Source organism: Delphinus delphis, chromosome X, assembly GCF_949987515.2.
Source record: "Delphinus delphis chromosome X, mDelDel1.2, whole genome shotgun sequence".
In the NCBI taxonomy this organism is placed as follows: domain Eukaryota; kingdom Metazoa; phylum Chordata; class Mammalia; order Artiodactyla; family Delphinidae; genus Delphinus; species Delphinus delphis.
Genome location: NC_082704.1, coordinates 35,632,104 through 35,647,163, shown reverse-complemented (window position 1 = coordinate 35,647,163; position 15,060 = coordinate 35,632,104). Strand labels below are relative to the sequence as shown.

General features: G+C 45.5%; 1 protein-coding gene across 5 annotated transcripts in view; it reads left to right on the top strand.

Annotated features, from left to right (window-relative positions):
* Positions 1–15,060, top strand: part of ATG4A (autophagy related 4A cysteine peptidase) — a 63,831-nt gene that overhangs the window by 41,073 nt on the left and 7,698 nt on the right. For all 5 annotated transcript variants that reach the window (XM_060002658.1, XM_060002657.1, XM_069540373.1 and 2 more), the window contains 8 exons: positions 2,172–2,273; positions 2,495–2,567; positions 4,913–4,992; positions 5,706–5,893; positions 6,015–6,093; positions 10,518–10,663; positions 12,084–12,140; positions 13,565–13,673. In XM_060002658.1, coding sequence (XP_059858641.1) covers positions 2,172–2,273; positions 2,495–2,567; positions 4,913–4,992; positions 5,706–5,893; positions 6,015–6,093; positions 10,518–10,663; positions 12,084–12,140; positions 13,565–13,673 — 834 coding nt within the window. The remainder of the gene's footprint in view (positions 1–2,171; positions 2,274–2,494; positions 2,568–4,912; positions 4,993–5,705; positions 5,894–6,014; positions 6,094–10,517; positions 10,664–12,083; positions 12,141–13,564; positions 13,674–15,060) is intronic.

Below are 15,060 nucleotides of genomic sequence, written 5' to 3'. Positions count from 1 at the left end.
GGGGCAGATGAATGCTGAGGCAGGTGTATCATTTAGAGTTTCCATCTTCACTATTGTTCGCATGAGTCCTTAAACAGGTCAGATAACAAAGGGAGCAGGAAGAAGGGTGTGGTGGTAAGTCTGTTTTTTGACCTCATTTAAAATATCTGCCTAGTGAAGGATGTCAGTGACCTAAAGGAAGTGCCTAATGAGGGAGATATTTTGGTTTGGGTTCACTGATGATGTCCATTCCATGATGAAGAAATCCTTAAATCAGCTTCCTCAGGAGGCTGCTTCATTAAGAACCTTCCAGTAGTCACTGCTGGAACTCTCGAGTCTTGCTTTCTTAAGACATGCGTGTGCTTCCCTGTCGGCATCTGTAGGCTGACCTTGGGTAGATGCCAGTTCAGGCACTTGGGTGAAAGTCTGGTTTGCCTTGGGGATGAGGGAGTGAAAGAACACCTTGGATGAGATTGGGCTGCTGAACTCATCGGCTTTTGCTCCTTGAGATTCAGAGGTACAAAAACATCGCTCCCTGTCCGGGACTACGCAACCTCACACATCTTCCTGCGGTTCCCAGAGAAGATTGGGGAAGAGGCTGGGGAGAGTTTAGGGCTTCGTGCCTTCTTTTCAGGGTTTAGGATGTCCTGTGCCTGTGTTTCCTGGGTAGTATCATAATTTCTGTTTTACAGATGAGGAAACTGAGGCTCAGGAAGTAAGGTAACTTGCCCTGGGTCAAACAGCAAGAAGGCATCGATTTGGGAATAGAATGCAGGTCTTCTGTCTCCTTGTCCAGTGATTTCTCTACTGTACACATACTTCTTGGAGCAGATTGTTCTTACTGTTTAACTTTCTCATTTATGAAACACCTCAAGATGATTCTTCTGGAAGTGAATTTTGTGGAAAGCAAACTGGGGGAAAAAACCCACAGTCAGCAATCTCAATTGTCTTAATATAAAAGCAAGTAGCAGGAAGAATGTGTAAATAGATCTTGTAGCTAAGACGAATGAGAAGATGTAATTTTATAAAGAAATATTTTGGAGTGTTTCCTATTTGGTTATTTTACAGTTGAGGTGGGGTGTTCACTTATCACTGTCATCAGTAAATATTTAGTGGTACTTAGAAGCCAGCCAATCAGGGTTTCCCCCAGACTTGGACAGTTTGGTAGCTGATGAAAAACATTTGGGTGTTCTTCACCCTTTGAAGACTGCTGGATACGAAGTTTAAAACTTTGGTTTCAGAAATACTAGAAGCGAAGAGAACTAAAGACTCTGGAGATAGTGGCCTTTGGCTTCAAGTAGATTTCAGTTGTGAATTCAAATGCTCTCTAAAACCTCAGGAGAGAAACTTCTGTCTTGGAAGGAAACTAAGTCTCAGAAATCTGTCCCATTAGACAGAGTTCCTAGAGCTGAGGGAATGGGAATAGTGCGTCCTGTCCACAGCAGTGACGACGAGAGTTTTTGCAGTTGTCCTCAGTAAGCGATAAGCAGCCCCTATCGGATTTGGGGGGGCTGTGCCTGAGGCACAGATGGGATCCCCACAGATGTAATTATTTTAGTTTTGGTCATAAGGAAACCTGGAACACCTGATAACAAAGGTACTTGTTTTTCCAAAACTCATCGTGGCCTTTTTAAAAGGTTGTGTAAAAATGGCAGCATGCATTTAAAAAAAAAGCTTCCTTAGTTGCAAATTGTGTGTATTCCCCTGGGAATAGGTGTGTGTCAGAAGAGCACTTCCCCCCATGAGACTCTGTGGGCAATGCTGCCAAAATATACGAACCAAAGCCATTGCTGTCTGTGTGGACATGAGACATAACAGCGTCTGGGTGAGACACGGATATACTGCCAGGTTTTGTGGTGACCTCCTGTTCACTGAGTAGCTGACCAGAAAGGCCTTGTGACACTGTCTTCATGTAATATTTATCCAACTCAAGCTCGTGGGCTAAGTCAATTCCTTGGTCAACTTCTTGTTTTGCTTTTACTTTATACCCAGTGAGTCTTTGAAAGAAATCAGTTTCCAGATGTCTTGGTCATCAACATTAAAGATGCTTAGGAATGTTCTGACCTGATCGCTCCCACCTTCTACATGTAACTCCTTTGTTTTCCTTCTAACCTCGTAGTCCCAGTAAGAGTGCAGAGATAACAAGCAGTTATAAAAATGATTTTAACTCATTTTTTCTTTTTCCTAAAAAGACTGGAACTGGGAGAGACAGAAAGAACAACCCAAAGAATACCAACGAATCCTACAGTGCTTCCTAGATAGAAAAGACTGTTGCTACTCTATCCATCAAATGGGTAAGGTCACATGAGTAGTTTAAAGGCTGTCTCTCTGTTCTGTAGTTCAATTAAGAGGAAAGGAACACTGTATGTGAAATTCAGCTTACATTGCTGTACTTGCTTTTCTTGTTCCCTGCTTTATATGTGGCTCTACTAAGTCATCCCATCTACTTATTTATGCAAAAAATTAGGAGTTGGTGGTTTGCTAACCTGTTTATTATTTTTCCACATAAAAACAGCACAGATGGGTGTAGGAGAAGGGAAATCAATTGGCGAATGGTTTGGACCAAATACAGTTGCACAGGTGTTAAAGTAAGTAAAAGAGTCTGTCATGCGCCTTATGCTACCATCTCCTATGCCTCCCTCCACCAACTCAACATCCCATCAACCCAGCTGTTCCTGCCATCCCACTAAGCCACCAAGCATCTGTACCATTTTGCTCAGATAGTTCTTTGAAACGTATAATGTGTGTGGGCAACTGTCTTGGTAAATCACAGTTATAGTCATTGGTATCAGTCTATGGGGAGGCCCCTCAGGACTCATTCTGTATCCCACTTGTAGATTGGTGCTCACGTGCTCAGCCGTCAGCCTGAGGGTCACTTTGAAGCCAAAGGGTTTGCACTAAGTGGGGAAGCCTGAGCCAGCCTAGGCAAGACACAGACTCCCACCCTGTATGGTATATAAAAAAAAAATTCTTCACTGATTCATTCAACATTTACTGGGTGCCTCTGTTGCCCTAAGTACTGAGTGCACAGAAATAAACTAGGTGTAGTTCTTGCTTCAAGGACCTCACCACCTATTAGAGGAGACAAACCTCAAGGGAGTCTTAGAATCAGTTTGTCATCTCTTAGGAGACTCAAGGTACCCCAGCATGGTACTTTCGCAATTGTCCTGTTAAGTCTCAGAATTCACCTCCCACAGCAAGAGGCGACATGGAGAGGCCAGGACCAATGCTTTGGAAATGAATGGGGTGAGTGGCATCAGCACCTACACCTGCAGGCCACCTCACCTATTGTCACTCTCCTTTCTGACAACCTATCACCAAATGGGAACTCCATGAGGGCAGAGATTGTATTTGCCTCGTTCATTCCTGTAATATTAGCACAGGAAACTGCCTGGCACATGTAAGTGCTCAATAAATACTTGATGAATGAATGAATGAAAATGGCAGATAGAATCTGGGGCTGGATTTAGGCATCAGAAAATTGAAACCGTCTAGCCTCCTTTGGTAGCTACTTCAATTCCTGGCTCTCTGGCGTGTGATGATGGGACCTGCTCCATGCAAAATACAGATGGGGCACTGTTTCAATTATTAGCCAACCTTCAATGAACTGGAATGCTTTGTAAATGTGCTTTTGAGGGGAGTAGTCTGGATTTCCTGGGGACCCAAGTGAAACCTGTATCTTTGCATTACTCTGCTAACAGTGCAGCCTCTCTGAGACCACTTTCTTACCTTGGTCCGTAGTGGTTTTTGGGGTGTTGTTGATCTGCTGAGTGAGGATCTGGTGGTATTTCGGGAACCACTGTAGGAACCCAGGACAGAAAGTGTAGAAGATTAGAATGGCTGTGCCGAGCCCCAAACCTAGCTTGATATGGTTGGTTTATAAATGATATCCCTCAGAATTTGCTTCTTTCTTCTAAATTTTGAGCTTCCCACAACAAGCAAATGGAAACATACATTTTTAAAGAACTTAAGTGGGTTCTGAGTCATTGTGATTGTTATTAACAACAGTAGATGATGATGATGTCGTCATTATTATTTTGGGGGAAAGATACTACATTAAATGAAATTAAAATATAATGGTAATTAACCTCTTCTTGGGAGTTCCTTTGGTTTGGGAGAGAATGTGTCTTTTGTTTTGTTTTGTTTTGTTTTGTCGGCCATTGAGACTGGGCTTTACTGCAGAATTCCAGAGTAGCCAGGGTAAACATGTCTTCTCCATACTGGCAAGAGGAGAAAGAAATAAGGGAGAGATAGACAAGGAACTTTACTCAGACATCAGATAATCTCTCTTTTAAAGGGGTTTTCTTTCTAGTCTCCTCTGAAGTCATGCACTTCAGCATGCTCTGTCTTCAGCTGTTGACCAGCAAGGCCCGGCACTGAAGCCATCTGCGGCCCAAGTCTCCTGGGACAGCATCCTTACCGCATGTGGGAAGGGACAGAAGAGATCACCTCTCTCTCTCTCTCTCCCCCCCTCCCTGGATTTCCCTAGAACTTATTGTTTGTATTATGTATGCTCCTAAACAAATATATATATATGTGTATATTAATAACAGTTTTCTTTTTTTGAAAGAAGGAGTAAGTCAGAATGTCTCTTATTTAAGAAAAGAAAACAAAATCTCTTGGGAGAAGATGCACTGGTAACCTCTCTCTCTCGCCCAGTAGGAGTAACATTATTTAGCAAGGCAGCCTTTTGCATTTTGTAAAGCAGGCCTTATGTTTGAGGTGCGGAAACAGTGCCTCTGGCATTCTCAAGGTCCCTGGACATAGAATGTTCCAGAGCTCAGTCAAGGGAGCCAGACCTGACCTGAATCCCAACTTCTCTGTGGCTCAGTGTTCAGTAACTTCAGGAACGCTGGGCATACATAGGTTGTACTGCTTCCTGCCGAGATGTCCATCTTCCCCAATTGTGACTTCATTGTATGTTGCTTTGCAGAAAACTTGCTTTATTTGATGAATGGAATTCCTTGGCTGTGTATGTTTCAATGGATAACACCGTGGTTATTGAAGATATCAGTGAGTCCCGGGCCAGTTTACATTCTCGGGTGGCTGGCTGATGCGGTTCTTCCTCACCATTCAGAATGTGTGTGGGGCGTGGTGGAGAGAAAGACAGAAAGCGAGGGAGAGGGAGAAAAAGAGAAAGAAGATACATACATACCCCCATTCCCCCGCCCCACGACTCTCTGGCCTGCCCATCTAGCAGGACAGGGGAGCACCGGGCTCCGGTTAATCATTCCCTGTGCCCCTTCTTCTCTTCCCTTTCAGCTTTCTGAAAGGGAGAAAACAATTAGAGGATCTCTGCTGCCCCTCAGTGAAGCACCAGACCCTTTCCCTGCAGGACTCCCCAAGTGCGGGTAATCAGTTAAACCACTGACAGGTCTTCTGTGGCAGCCCCCCTGTGCTCCCTGCCACGGGGTTAGAGGGACCAACAGATACAGTCCCTGTTTCCAAGGCCCTTGCAGTCTGGTTGAGAAATGAGATTCTCCCAGTGAGCCCATAATATCTGACAAGAGGTAAGTGAGTGTTCAGTTGCCAGAAGGAGGAGAAGTAAGGGCTGGAGGAGTGGCCTGGGCTTCCTGTAGGAGGTCAGGCAGCAGGGCCCCGGTGGCCGGGGGAAGGGCCTTCCAGGCAGCGGCTGTCATGTGAGGTCTCCTTTGGTTTTGCCCTTGGCACATCTCCTAGGGCTGGATGCCCCTTATTTACCCAGCTCTCTTGTCTTCTGTTTCTAGAAAAAATGTGCCACACCCTCCCCTTGAGTGCTGAAACAGCTGCCGAGAGCCCCCCTGAGTCTCTGAATGCTTCGACCCAGAGTAAGGGCCCCTCTGCCTGCTCTCCAGCCTGGAAACCCTTGCTGCTCATTGTGCCCCTCCGCCTGGGCATAAACCAAATCAATCCTGTCTATGTCGACGCCTTCAAAGTAAGTCGCACCTTTCCCCAAGCCGCTTGCTGCCCGCCCATCCCACCGCCATGTGAGCACGGAGACCCGTGAGCAGCAGTCCACACATGAGCTGAGAATCTTGCGTTCTCTTTCCCTCCAGGAGTGTTTTAAGATGCCACAGTCTTTAGGGGCATTAGGAGGAAAACCAAATAACGCCTATTATTTCATAGGATTCTTAGGTAAGAAAAGAGGAATCACAAGTAAGTCATCATGGGCTAGGGGAGGGTGGGCAGAAGGTCTGCACGGGAGACCAGGCAATTCCAGTTTTAGGGGGCCCTCACCTAGCCTGGAGATGCTGTGGCCTCTGGGCAGCTCATCTTGTCTCTGGCCTGGAGAGTAACGTTTACCTGTGCCTGACAGAGAGCAGATCCCCCTTCAGTGCCTCTGCTTCATTGCCTCTTGACAAGATGGTTCCATGGCTGCTTTCCCACTGGACGGCCTCAAGGTCATAGCATTGCTTCAGCACCTGTCTCTCTTTCCTGTGGCGCCCAGGGTGGCAGGGCTTCACTCCCCTGGCCTTGCCGATACCCCTCTTACTGGGGCTCGGGCGTTCAGGCTAGGAGCCGTCCTCTGGCTTCCTAGGCTCATGCAGCTTGGGTTGCTAGCTTATTGTTCAGAGCCCTGACTCTGGTGAGAATAAGAGGAGGTGAAGACAGAGGTATCCCTTTCCTGATACTGGAGGCTAAGCCTTAAAACGACTAACCTCCTAATGTAGATCCTGATGAGCAGCCCGGCATTACCTGCCTCAGTAGATGCCTCTGGAAACCCAGCCACTCACTAACTGTGACCAGAGACATTTAAGGCCCTTGGCACACGACGGGAGCTAGCCCGGTGCTTCTCAAACTTTAATGTGCACATGGATCACCTTGAGAGCCTATTATAATGTGGGTTCAGCAGTTCTGGGGTGGAGCCTGAGAGCCTGCATTTCTAACTAGGTAGTGCTGGTGCTGCTGGTGCCACACTTTGAGTACCAAGGGCCTAGACACCTGCTTAGTGCCGCAGAGTAAGGGAGTGATGCGGTGAGGGAAGTGGGATACGGGACACCTCTCGCAGGAGTGGGCTTCGAGGAAGCTATGAGCTTAGAGTGCAAGGGAGAGCCAGAGCAGGCATGGGGAATGGCCTGAGGCACGTGCAGAGGACTGAGTGAGATGGGCTTGGTCACCTCCCCACTCATCTCCTCCTCGGGGTTTCATGGAGGTGGGGCGGGTGGAAACAGACGAGCCCTGTATGTGGTCAGTCTCCCACTGGCTAGCTAGCTGTGTGCCAGCAGGAAAAGAGCGTCAGCTCTTTCAGTCTCAAGCTCCCTTTATGGAAGATAGGGCTGACCCCCAGCTCACCATGTTGTCCCCTCACAGGAAAGCACTCAGCAAAAAGAGCCAGCCTGACCCCAGCGCCTCTTTCCTCTGCTCGCTCTTTCTCTCTTTAAGGTAGGGTTTCTCCACAGTTGCTGGGGCTCTCTCGAATGCTGCCATCTACTGGTCTATCCTAAGAACTACAGCTTGATGGAACATTTGGAAAGTGGAGGCTTTTCTTTTTCTAAGTACAAACCCCAGTATTTAGAGTGTTATAAATTTAGATGTTCTCTGTTTCTAAACTTTTGGGTTCCTGTCAAAGAAAATGTAGCAAAAATATATTTCCTATTGTCCGTGCTTGAGGAAAAGGTGGAAACACTGGAAAATAATTTTGGAGGGATCTCAGTGAATCCTGGGCACCCTGGCCTCCTTTATCCCAAGTTACCCAGAGAGAATTTGCCAAGCTGGCATAGCCCTCCTGTTTCCTGAGACCACTGGGTCGGGGAGACATTGGTGGAGTTGGACTACTTTTGAAAGAGGTGTGGGCAATCCTCAGTTCCCAAGACAGAGGTTTACATAGTGCCCATTTGCCGCTAATGTCCATAAATCCTTTGTTTAACCTTCACTTGAGGCTCCAAACTCCCCTCAACTCCCATTTTCTGACTTACCCCCTTACTGTATTAGGCTCAGGTGGGGAGAGTCTGGATTGGCAGAATGTCTGAAGGGAGGGGACAGATGAGAACTGCCATTTTCTGAACAAGGGACTCTGCAGAGGGTTCTCTCTCAATCTCTCTCCCCCTCTTTCTCTCTCTCTCTCCATTATAAACATATATATATTTATATTACTTGTCATTATAATATATTGTTTCCTATGTTATATATAAATATATAATTTATATAATATACAATTATATATTAAAATATATATACATGTATAGAGAGATATAGATTAATATCGAGAGTTATGTAGAGATGTATAGCTTTAGATGATTGATTGATAGAGTTAGCACAACACCCCTGTGAGGTAGAGATCATTATTTCCGTTTATGCCTAGCGGAAGACTTAGAGGGGTTGTTTACTCAAGGTTACTGAGCTCAAAAGTAGCAAAGCCAGGATTCGATCCCAATTTGGCCGTCCCTGCCCACCACACCACATTGCTTCCCGAGTGCCCTCTTGCCCGGTGGGAAGCTGGGAGAAGCTCCTGGTGCACAAGACTATGGCCAGGGTGAGAGACTGGCTGGGAGATTTTTCTCTGCTTAGAATGCTCGTCCCCTGTGCTTTGGTGGAGGATGCCACCTGGAGATCCGTCGCGTGAGCCCAGTGTCTGCAGATGGTGGACCTGCCTGCCACTTCTTCTTGGGCCTCATTAGAGACCTTGATTTAGTCCCCATATCATTTCTAGGACTTTTTTTTTTTTTTTTTGGTGGTACGCGGGCCTCTCACTGCTGTGGCCTCTCCCGTTGCGGAGCACAGGCTCCGGACGCGCAGGCTCAGCGGCCATGGCTCATGGGCCCAGCTGCTCCGCGGCACGCAGGATCCTCCCGGACCGGGGCACGAACCCGTGTCCCCTGCATCGGCAGGCGGACTCTCAACCACTGCACCACCAGGCAAGCCCTCTCTAGGACTTTTTTGATCTACTGTATCTCTTTTAAGCACTCTCAGAAATAGGGCAGCCCACAGAGCTCCACTACACACACACACACACACACACACACACACACACACACACACACACACACACACACACACACACACACACACACACACACACATGGGAAAGGGCCAGACTCAGAGAGGACACTGCTATTATTCCCAGTACCTTAACTCAAAACTGGCAGAACGCTCGGTCCTAATCCTGCTTTGGAGTCGCATTTTCTCGTGCACAGCTTCCTTCTCCCCTTCCCTTTCTATGGTCTTAGGTAAGCTTTCCTCTAAACATCCTGGATGTTGCTCTTCATTGAGCCTTGAGGCTTTTTTGATATAACTGGTCTCACCCGCCTGTGGTCTGGGGGAATATGTACCTTGAGTTTCCTAAAGCAAGCCATATGGGGGCATTGATTTCCATATGCTCTTAAACATATATTTGTAGGAAAATCCTTTTGAGTCTCAGCAAGGTACATCTATGACTACCTTGCGTTTGTATTGTGTTTTAAGCAGTTCACAGAGGTGAGATCTTCTCATTCTGATAATACCCTGTGAGGTAACTGGAACAGACCCAGTGACCCCAGTTTAAAAGCAAGAAAATTAAGACAGAGTGAAGTGGTTTGTCCTAGGTCTGCGACAGAGATAAGTTAAACTTGGCATCAGACATCAGAAACACTCTTTGCCAACAGAAGCACTTAGATGTACGCAGAAGAATCCTGGGTGCCATTCCAGAGAGTGTCTTCGGGGTGTCCCTTCCCACCCCATCCTCCTGCCTCAGGCAGATCTCTCTCTTTGCTTGCTTAACCCAGTCTAGAACACAGAGGCCCAGATGGTTCTCAGGCCTGGACAGCGAGGTTGGGGTGACCCCTGAGGTACGTCAGCCTACTCGGTGTGCTGCTGATGAGCGTTAGAGGGACTCTCAACCCTTTGAACATTAGATAAAAGTAGAGATTTTATTATCCCATACTCCCCCCAGATCATTATTGGGCTAGACTTTTTCAATTTAATGAAGCAGCATTTTTCTCCAATTTGTAACGGTCGACCAATCTCAAAGTGAGTTTTCCCAGCAAGGCGTATGTGTACTGATATTACTGTGACCAAGGCAGTGCTTTCTGACAGGAATTACTGACTTGCTAACAATGACTAACTTGCTAGCGAATCACGACCAGAAGTCAGCTCCCTGGTGTCTCACCCATGGCAGAGTCAGCATTCCCATTTCCTTTGGAGGCCAAGGCCTTTTTCCTTCCCAGATGTGCTCTTTGACCATAGGTCTAAGAACCAATGGTCTAGAGCAAGAGGCTTTCCAGTGTTGAAAGGGTCAGGAAGCTCCCTGATGGCACCTGGACTCATGGCTACTGCTGCTCACCGAGCCCGCCATGTCATCTGTGGTCGCTCATTCCCCCCTTTCCCCAAACCTGTGCCTTTCCACTTTTGGACTTGGGCTTTGAGGAGATATAAATGCTAGGGCAAGTCTTCGCATTGAATGATTGGCTTTGGGCGTGGGTGGCTTCCTTCAAGCATGGTCACCCTCCTTCAGGCTTTCTGTCATCTCATTCTCATTGTCACCAAGGGAGGGGTTAGGACAACCAGAGCGCCTCATCCCAAGGACAGCAGTGTGGCCAGGGCCGGTGGTTCTTCGAAGGTTAAGCATGTCTCATTCAAAACAGGTGATGAGCTCATTTTCCTGGACCCTCACACAACCCAGACCTTTGTTGACACTGAGGAGAACGGGACGGTTGACGACCAGACTTTCCATTGTCTGCAACCTCCACAGCGAATGAACATCCTGAACTTGGATCCTTCCGTAGCATTGGTGGGTATCTGAAGGTTGGGTGGCCCAAGAGACACAACGCTGCCCTATCACAGTTTGGCTCCCTGGAAGTTATCCAGGTTGTTAGGTAGGGCGGCAAAAGAATGTTCGCTCCCCACCCCCACGAGAGGTAGTGTCGTGTGGTGTAGTGGGGAAGGAATGGGCCCTGAAGCCGAGTTAGGATCAAAGCCGCTTACCAGCCATGGACTTAGGGGGAGTCCCTTAACTTTTCTGAGCTTCGGCCTTCTCATCTCTCCAGTGGGCAAAACGGTAGTTCCTTCCTTGCATGGCTGTATGAGTACACTATGTGTAAGGCACATAGCACAGTGCCTGGCGTGTTGTAAGCATTCTAGAAATGTTAGTCACGACCAGTGTTACCATCTTTCCCCCTTTTCCTTCTTGCCCTCTAAATATTGCTATCCGGGCACCGGGAATAAGGTGAGACATAGGGAAGGAGGGATAAGGAGGCAAGACCTCCTGGGTGGACAATGTCCATTCCTCTGGGCACACAATCCAGGAAGCTGCAGGCTTTCCCCTGCTGGAAATATGACTGCCGTCCACACATGGAAGGGACAGCTGCCTGGGAAGTAGCCAGTTGTTCTGAGGCCTGTCTGCATCCTCTCTACCAGTTTAACCCAATTGTCGGAGGGCCAGTGATGGAGAGCTGACAGAGTCCTCCTCTTGTTTTGGACCATTCTTTTAGTGCTGTAGGATGGTTCTGAGAATGGGGAAGGAGGCTGATGGTTCTCTTTATTCCTTTTTTTTTTTTTTTAACCACCAGGGACGTCCCTGACTTTTTTTTTTTTTGAATTTTATTTGATTTGATTTTTTATACAGTGGGTTCTCATTAGTTATCCATTTTATACACATTAGTGTATATATATCAATGCCAATCTCCCAATTCATCACACCACTACCTCTTTATTCTAAAAGATAATTTCCTTAAGGTCAAAGCCACCTTGTTAAGTAATGCCTCTAGCTAAAAGTACTATTTGGCTTTTGTTTGCTGGTTTTAATGGATCGTTTTTTATACGTAGGTATATTTGTGCACTGAATGTAATGGAAGTAACCCTGTGCTTTGGAGATTGGTTTTCAAGTTACTGTATCTCACCGTGTGAAGGGAGAGGATCAGGGAGGGAAAGGGACAGGGTAAAAGGGAAAGGGACAGAATAAGAGAAAGAGGCAGACAGAGAGAGAAAATATGAAGATGAATGAGCAGATGTGTGTGTCCAAGTGAGGCACTGATCTAGGAGACAGATAAGCTCAGACACTCTTCCTCCTTGTTGCTGGGAGGACACATCCAAAGGAAGTGGCCCACATCCTACTTCACAACTCCGGGCCAACGGCTCCATCTTGCAATACAAAGGGCCTGCCTGGGTGCCCCTGACCAGTTCTAAGTTGTCTTCTTTTGCTTTCCCCCAAGGGATTTTTCTGCAAAGAAGAAAAAGACTTTGATAGCTGGTGTAGCCTTGTTCAGAAGGTAAAGATGTATGTTTTTCTTAGTCTTAAAAAACAAGTGTTATTCAATATAATTCCTTTTCAAGACGGTTTTTCATAGTAACATAAATCCAGCCTGATATGACTTTATTGCAAAAGAAAGAAACTAGGATGTGGGGAATTGTACATAACTTTGGGGAAACTAAAGGAAAACTTTGGTTTGCAATATGCTTAGTGTGTCAGGTGAGCGATATTTTTAACTACTGAATGTTCCATCTCATTGAGCCTGTGAGTCAATGAAATATTCAACTAATATTCTACCATTTTAACTTAAAAATGCCAATTTCATATAGTTCAGCCTAAATTCTTCCTTACTCTGTTTGTAACACTGAGATGGTTGAAGAAGCCAAACTACTTTTCTATTTGTTTCGTGTCCATTTACAGTTTAATGTGTTCCATTATGGTTTAAGGGGCTTGCCTTTCTATTAACTGTCTTATTTATATAAAATATAGGCACACTGCCACTTAAAGCAAACACAGTTTGCAGAAATCTGTGTAAATACGAAAGCAAGTTATTCTTTCTTTTTGGCATTTTATGTCAGAGGGTATTTATCATTTTGCTGGCTCACAACTTTTGTATCTGCCTCCCTCATCCTTTGCTTCTAACACATGCCAATTATGTGGAAGATATTGATCAACTCTTATTGAAAGAATGAGGGGAAATCATAGGGAGTAGTTTAAAGAGCCCTGGATGGGGTGGCAGGAGACATCATGTTCTCTTATCTGCAAAACAGAGGGGTTGGAGAGATGGGATCTCAGAGTCTCTTGTAAGTGTAAGGAGGGAAGATTTTTCTTCGCAGGTGAACAAATAATTAACACTAAAGTCCCCAGCTGAATCTGAAACCGCAGTTAATAATTGGCTGAGACATAATGGAGAATTATTTTCTAAAGGCATTACTTACATTTCAGAATGCCACAAAACTGTATATCACATTTAACGTTAGAAAGAAAATTTTCTGATAAGACTATGCTATTTAAATTAGGACATATATCATACATCTTGGATTGAAACTGAAACCATGCCAACATGTACCAATATTCTTTGGGGGCAGATTTAACTTGACTAACCAACATTTCTTTGGAGCCAACACTTCAGGAACATCTCACCCCTAAATTGAGTTGGTCCCATGCAACTGGCGTAAGACCTCATGATGGAGCATGGGCAGTGAGTACTGGCCTTCCATCAGATCCTCCCTCCAGCGTCCTTCCTTCCTGGCCAACAGTATCTAGAATTGAAGAGAGCTGGGTCTTCAGACGGGTCAAGTAGAGGATGGGTGTATTTGCTAAGCCTTTGCTTTCACCTTTCAACAGCCAGGCCACTCTCTTAGGGTTTGGAGTCATATACTGCCAACTGGGCAGATATGTAGTGACTCTGCAGTGTTTACAACTGTTTCTATGTCTCCTCAGGAAATTCTAAAGGAAAATTTAAGGATGTTTGAATTAGTTCAGAAACATCCATCACACTGGCCTCCCTTTGTTCCTCCAGCCAAGCCAGAAGTGACAACCACGGGGGCAGGTAAGCTGTTGTTCAGAAGCTCTCTGGCCAGCAGACCCATGGATAGCAGTTGCTTTTTGTTTTTTGGTTTTTTTTTTGCTGTACTCGGGTCTCTCACTGTTGTGGCCTCTCCCGTTGCGGAGCACAGGCTCCGGACGCGCAGGCTCAGCGGCCACAGCTCATGGGCCTAGCCGCTCCACAGCATGTGGGATCTTCCCGGACCGGGGCACGAACCCGTGTCCCCTGCATCGGCAGGCGGACTCTCAACCACTGTGCCACCAGGGAAGGCCTAGCAGTTGTTTTATGAGACAGAAGCAATTGTGCGTCATGTTTTCTGTGGAAATGAAAAATTTCTACTCAGCTGCACTGATCAAGGAATGGTGCTTCTTCTGATGAACTAATATTTACCAATTTCAAAGAATGATAGTAAAAAAAAATGAGCTCCGTGTAGAAGTTCCATACAAAATCAAAATGACTAGAATTTCTTTTTTTCATGGTCTGGTTCAGAAGACAAATCAGAGGCCATGGGTAATTCAAAAGGTACCTTGAAGGTCTCACAGAGCCTCAACTTCATCACTTTGATTAGGACTGTGTAACAAGTCCAGTTAGTTTGATTCTTTTTTTTTTAATTGAAGTATAGTTGATTTACAATGTTGTGTTAGTTTCAGGTGTACAGTAAGAGATTCAGTTATATATGTACTTTTTCAGTTTCTTTTCCATTATAGGTTATTATAAGATATTAAATATAGTTCCCTGTGCTATATAGTAGGTCCTTGTTTATCTATTTTATATATAGTAGTATGTATCTGTTAACCCCAAACTCCTAATTTATCCCTCCCCGCCCCTTTCCTTTTGGTAACCATAAATTTGTTTTCTATGTCTGTGAGTCTGTTTCTGTTTTGTAAATAAGTTCATTTGTATAATTTTTTTAGATTCCACATATAAGTGATATCATATGGTATTTACCTTTCTCTGACTTACCTCACTTAGTGTGATAATCTCTAGGTCCATCCATGTTGCTGCAAATGGCATTATTTCATTATTTTTTATGGCTGAGTAATATTCCATTGTGTGTGTGTGTGTGTGTGTGTGTGTGTGTGTGTGTGTGTGTGTGTGTATCTCACATCTTCTTTACCCATTCACCTGTAGATGGGCATTTAGGTTGCTTCCATGTCTTGGCTATTGTAAATAGTGCTGCCATGAACATTGGGGTACATGTATCTTTTCAAATTAGAGTTTTTGTCTTTTCGGGATATATGCCCAGAAGTGGAATTGCTGGGTCATGTGGTAGTTCTATTTTAGTTTTTTAAGGAGCCTCCATTACTGTTCTCCATAGTGGCCACACCAATTTCCATTCCCAGCAACAGTGTAAGAGGGTTCCCTTTTCTCCACACCCTCTCCAGCATTT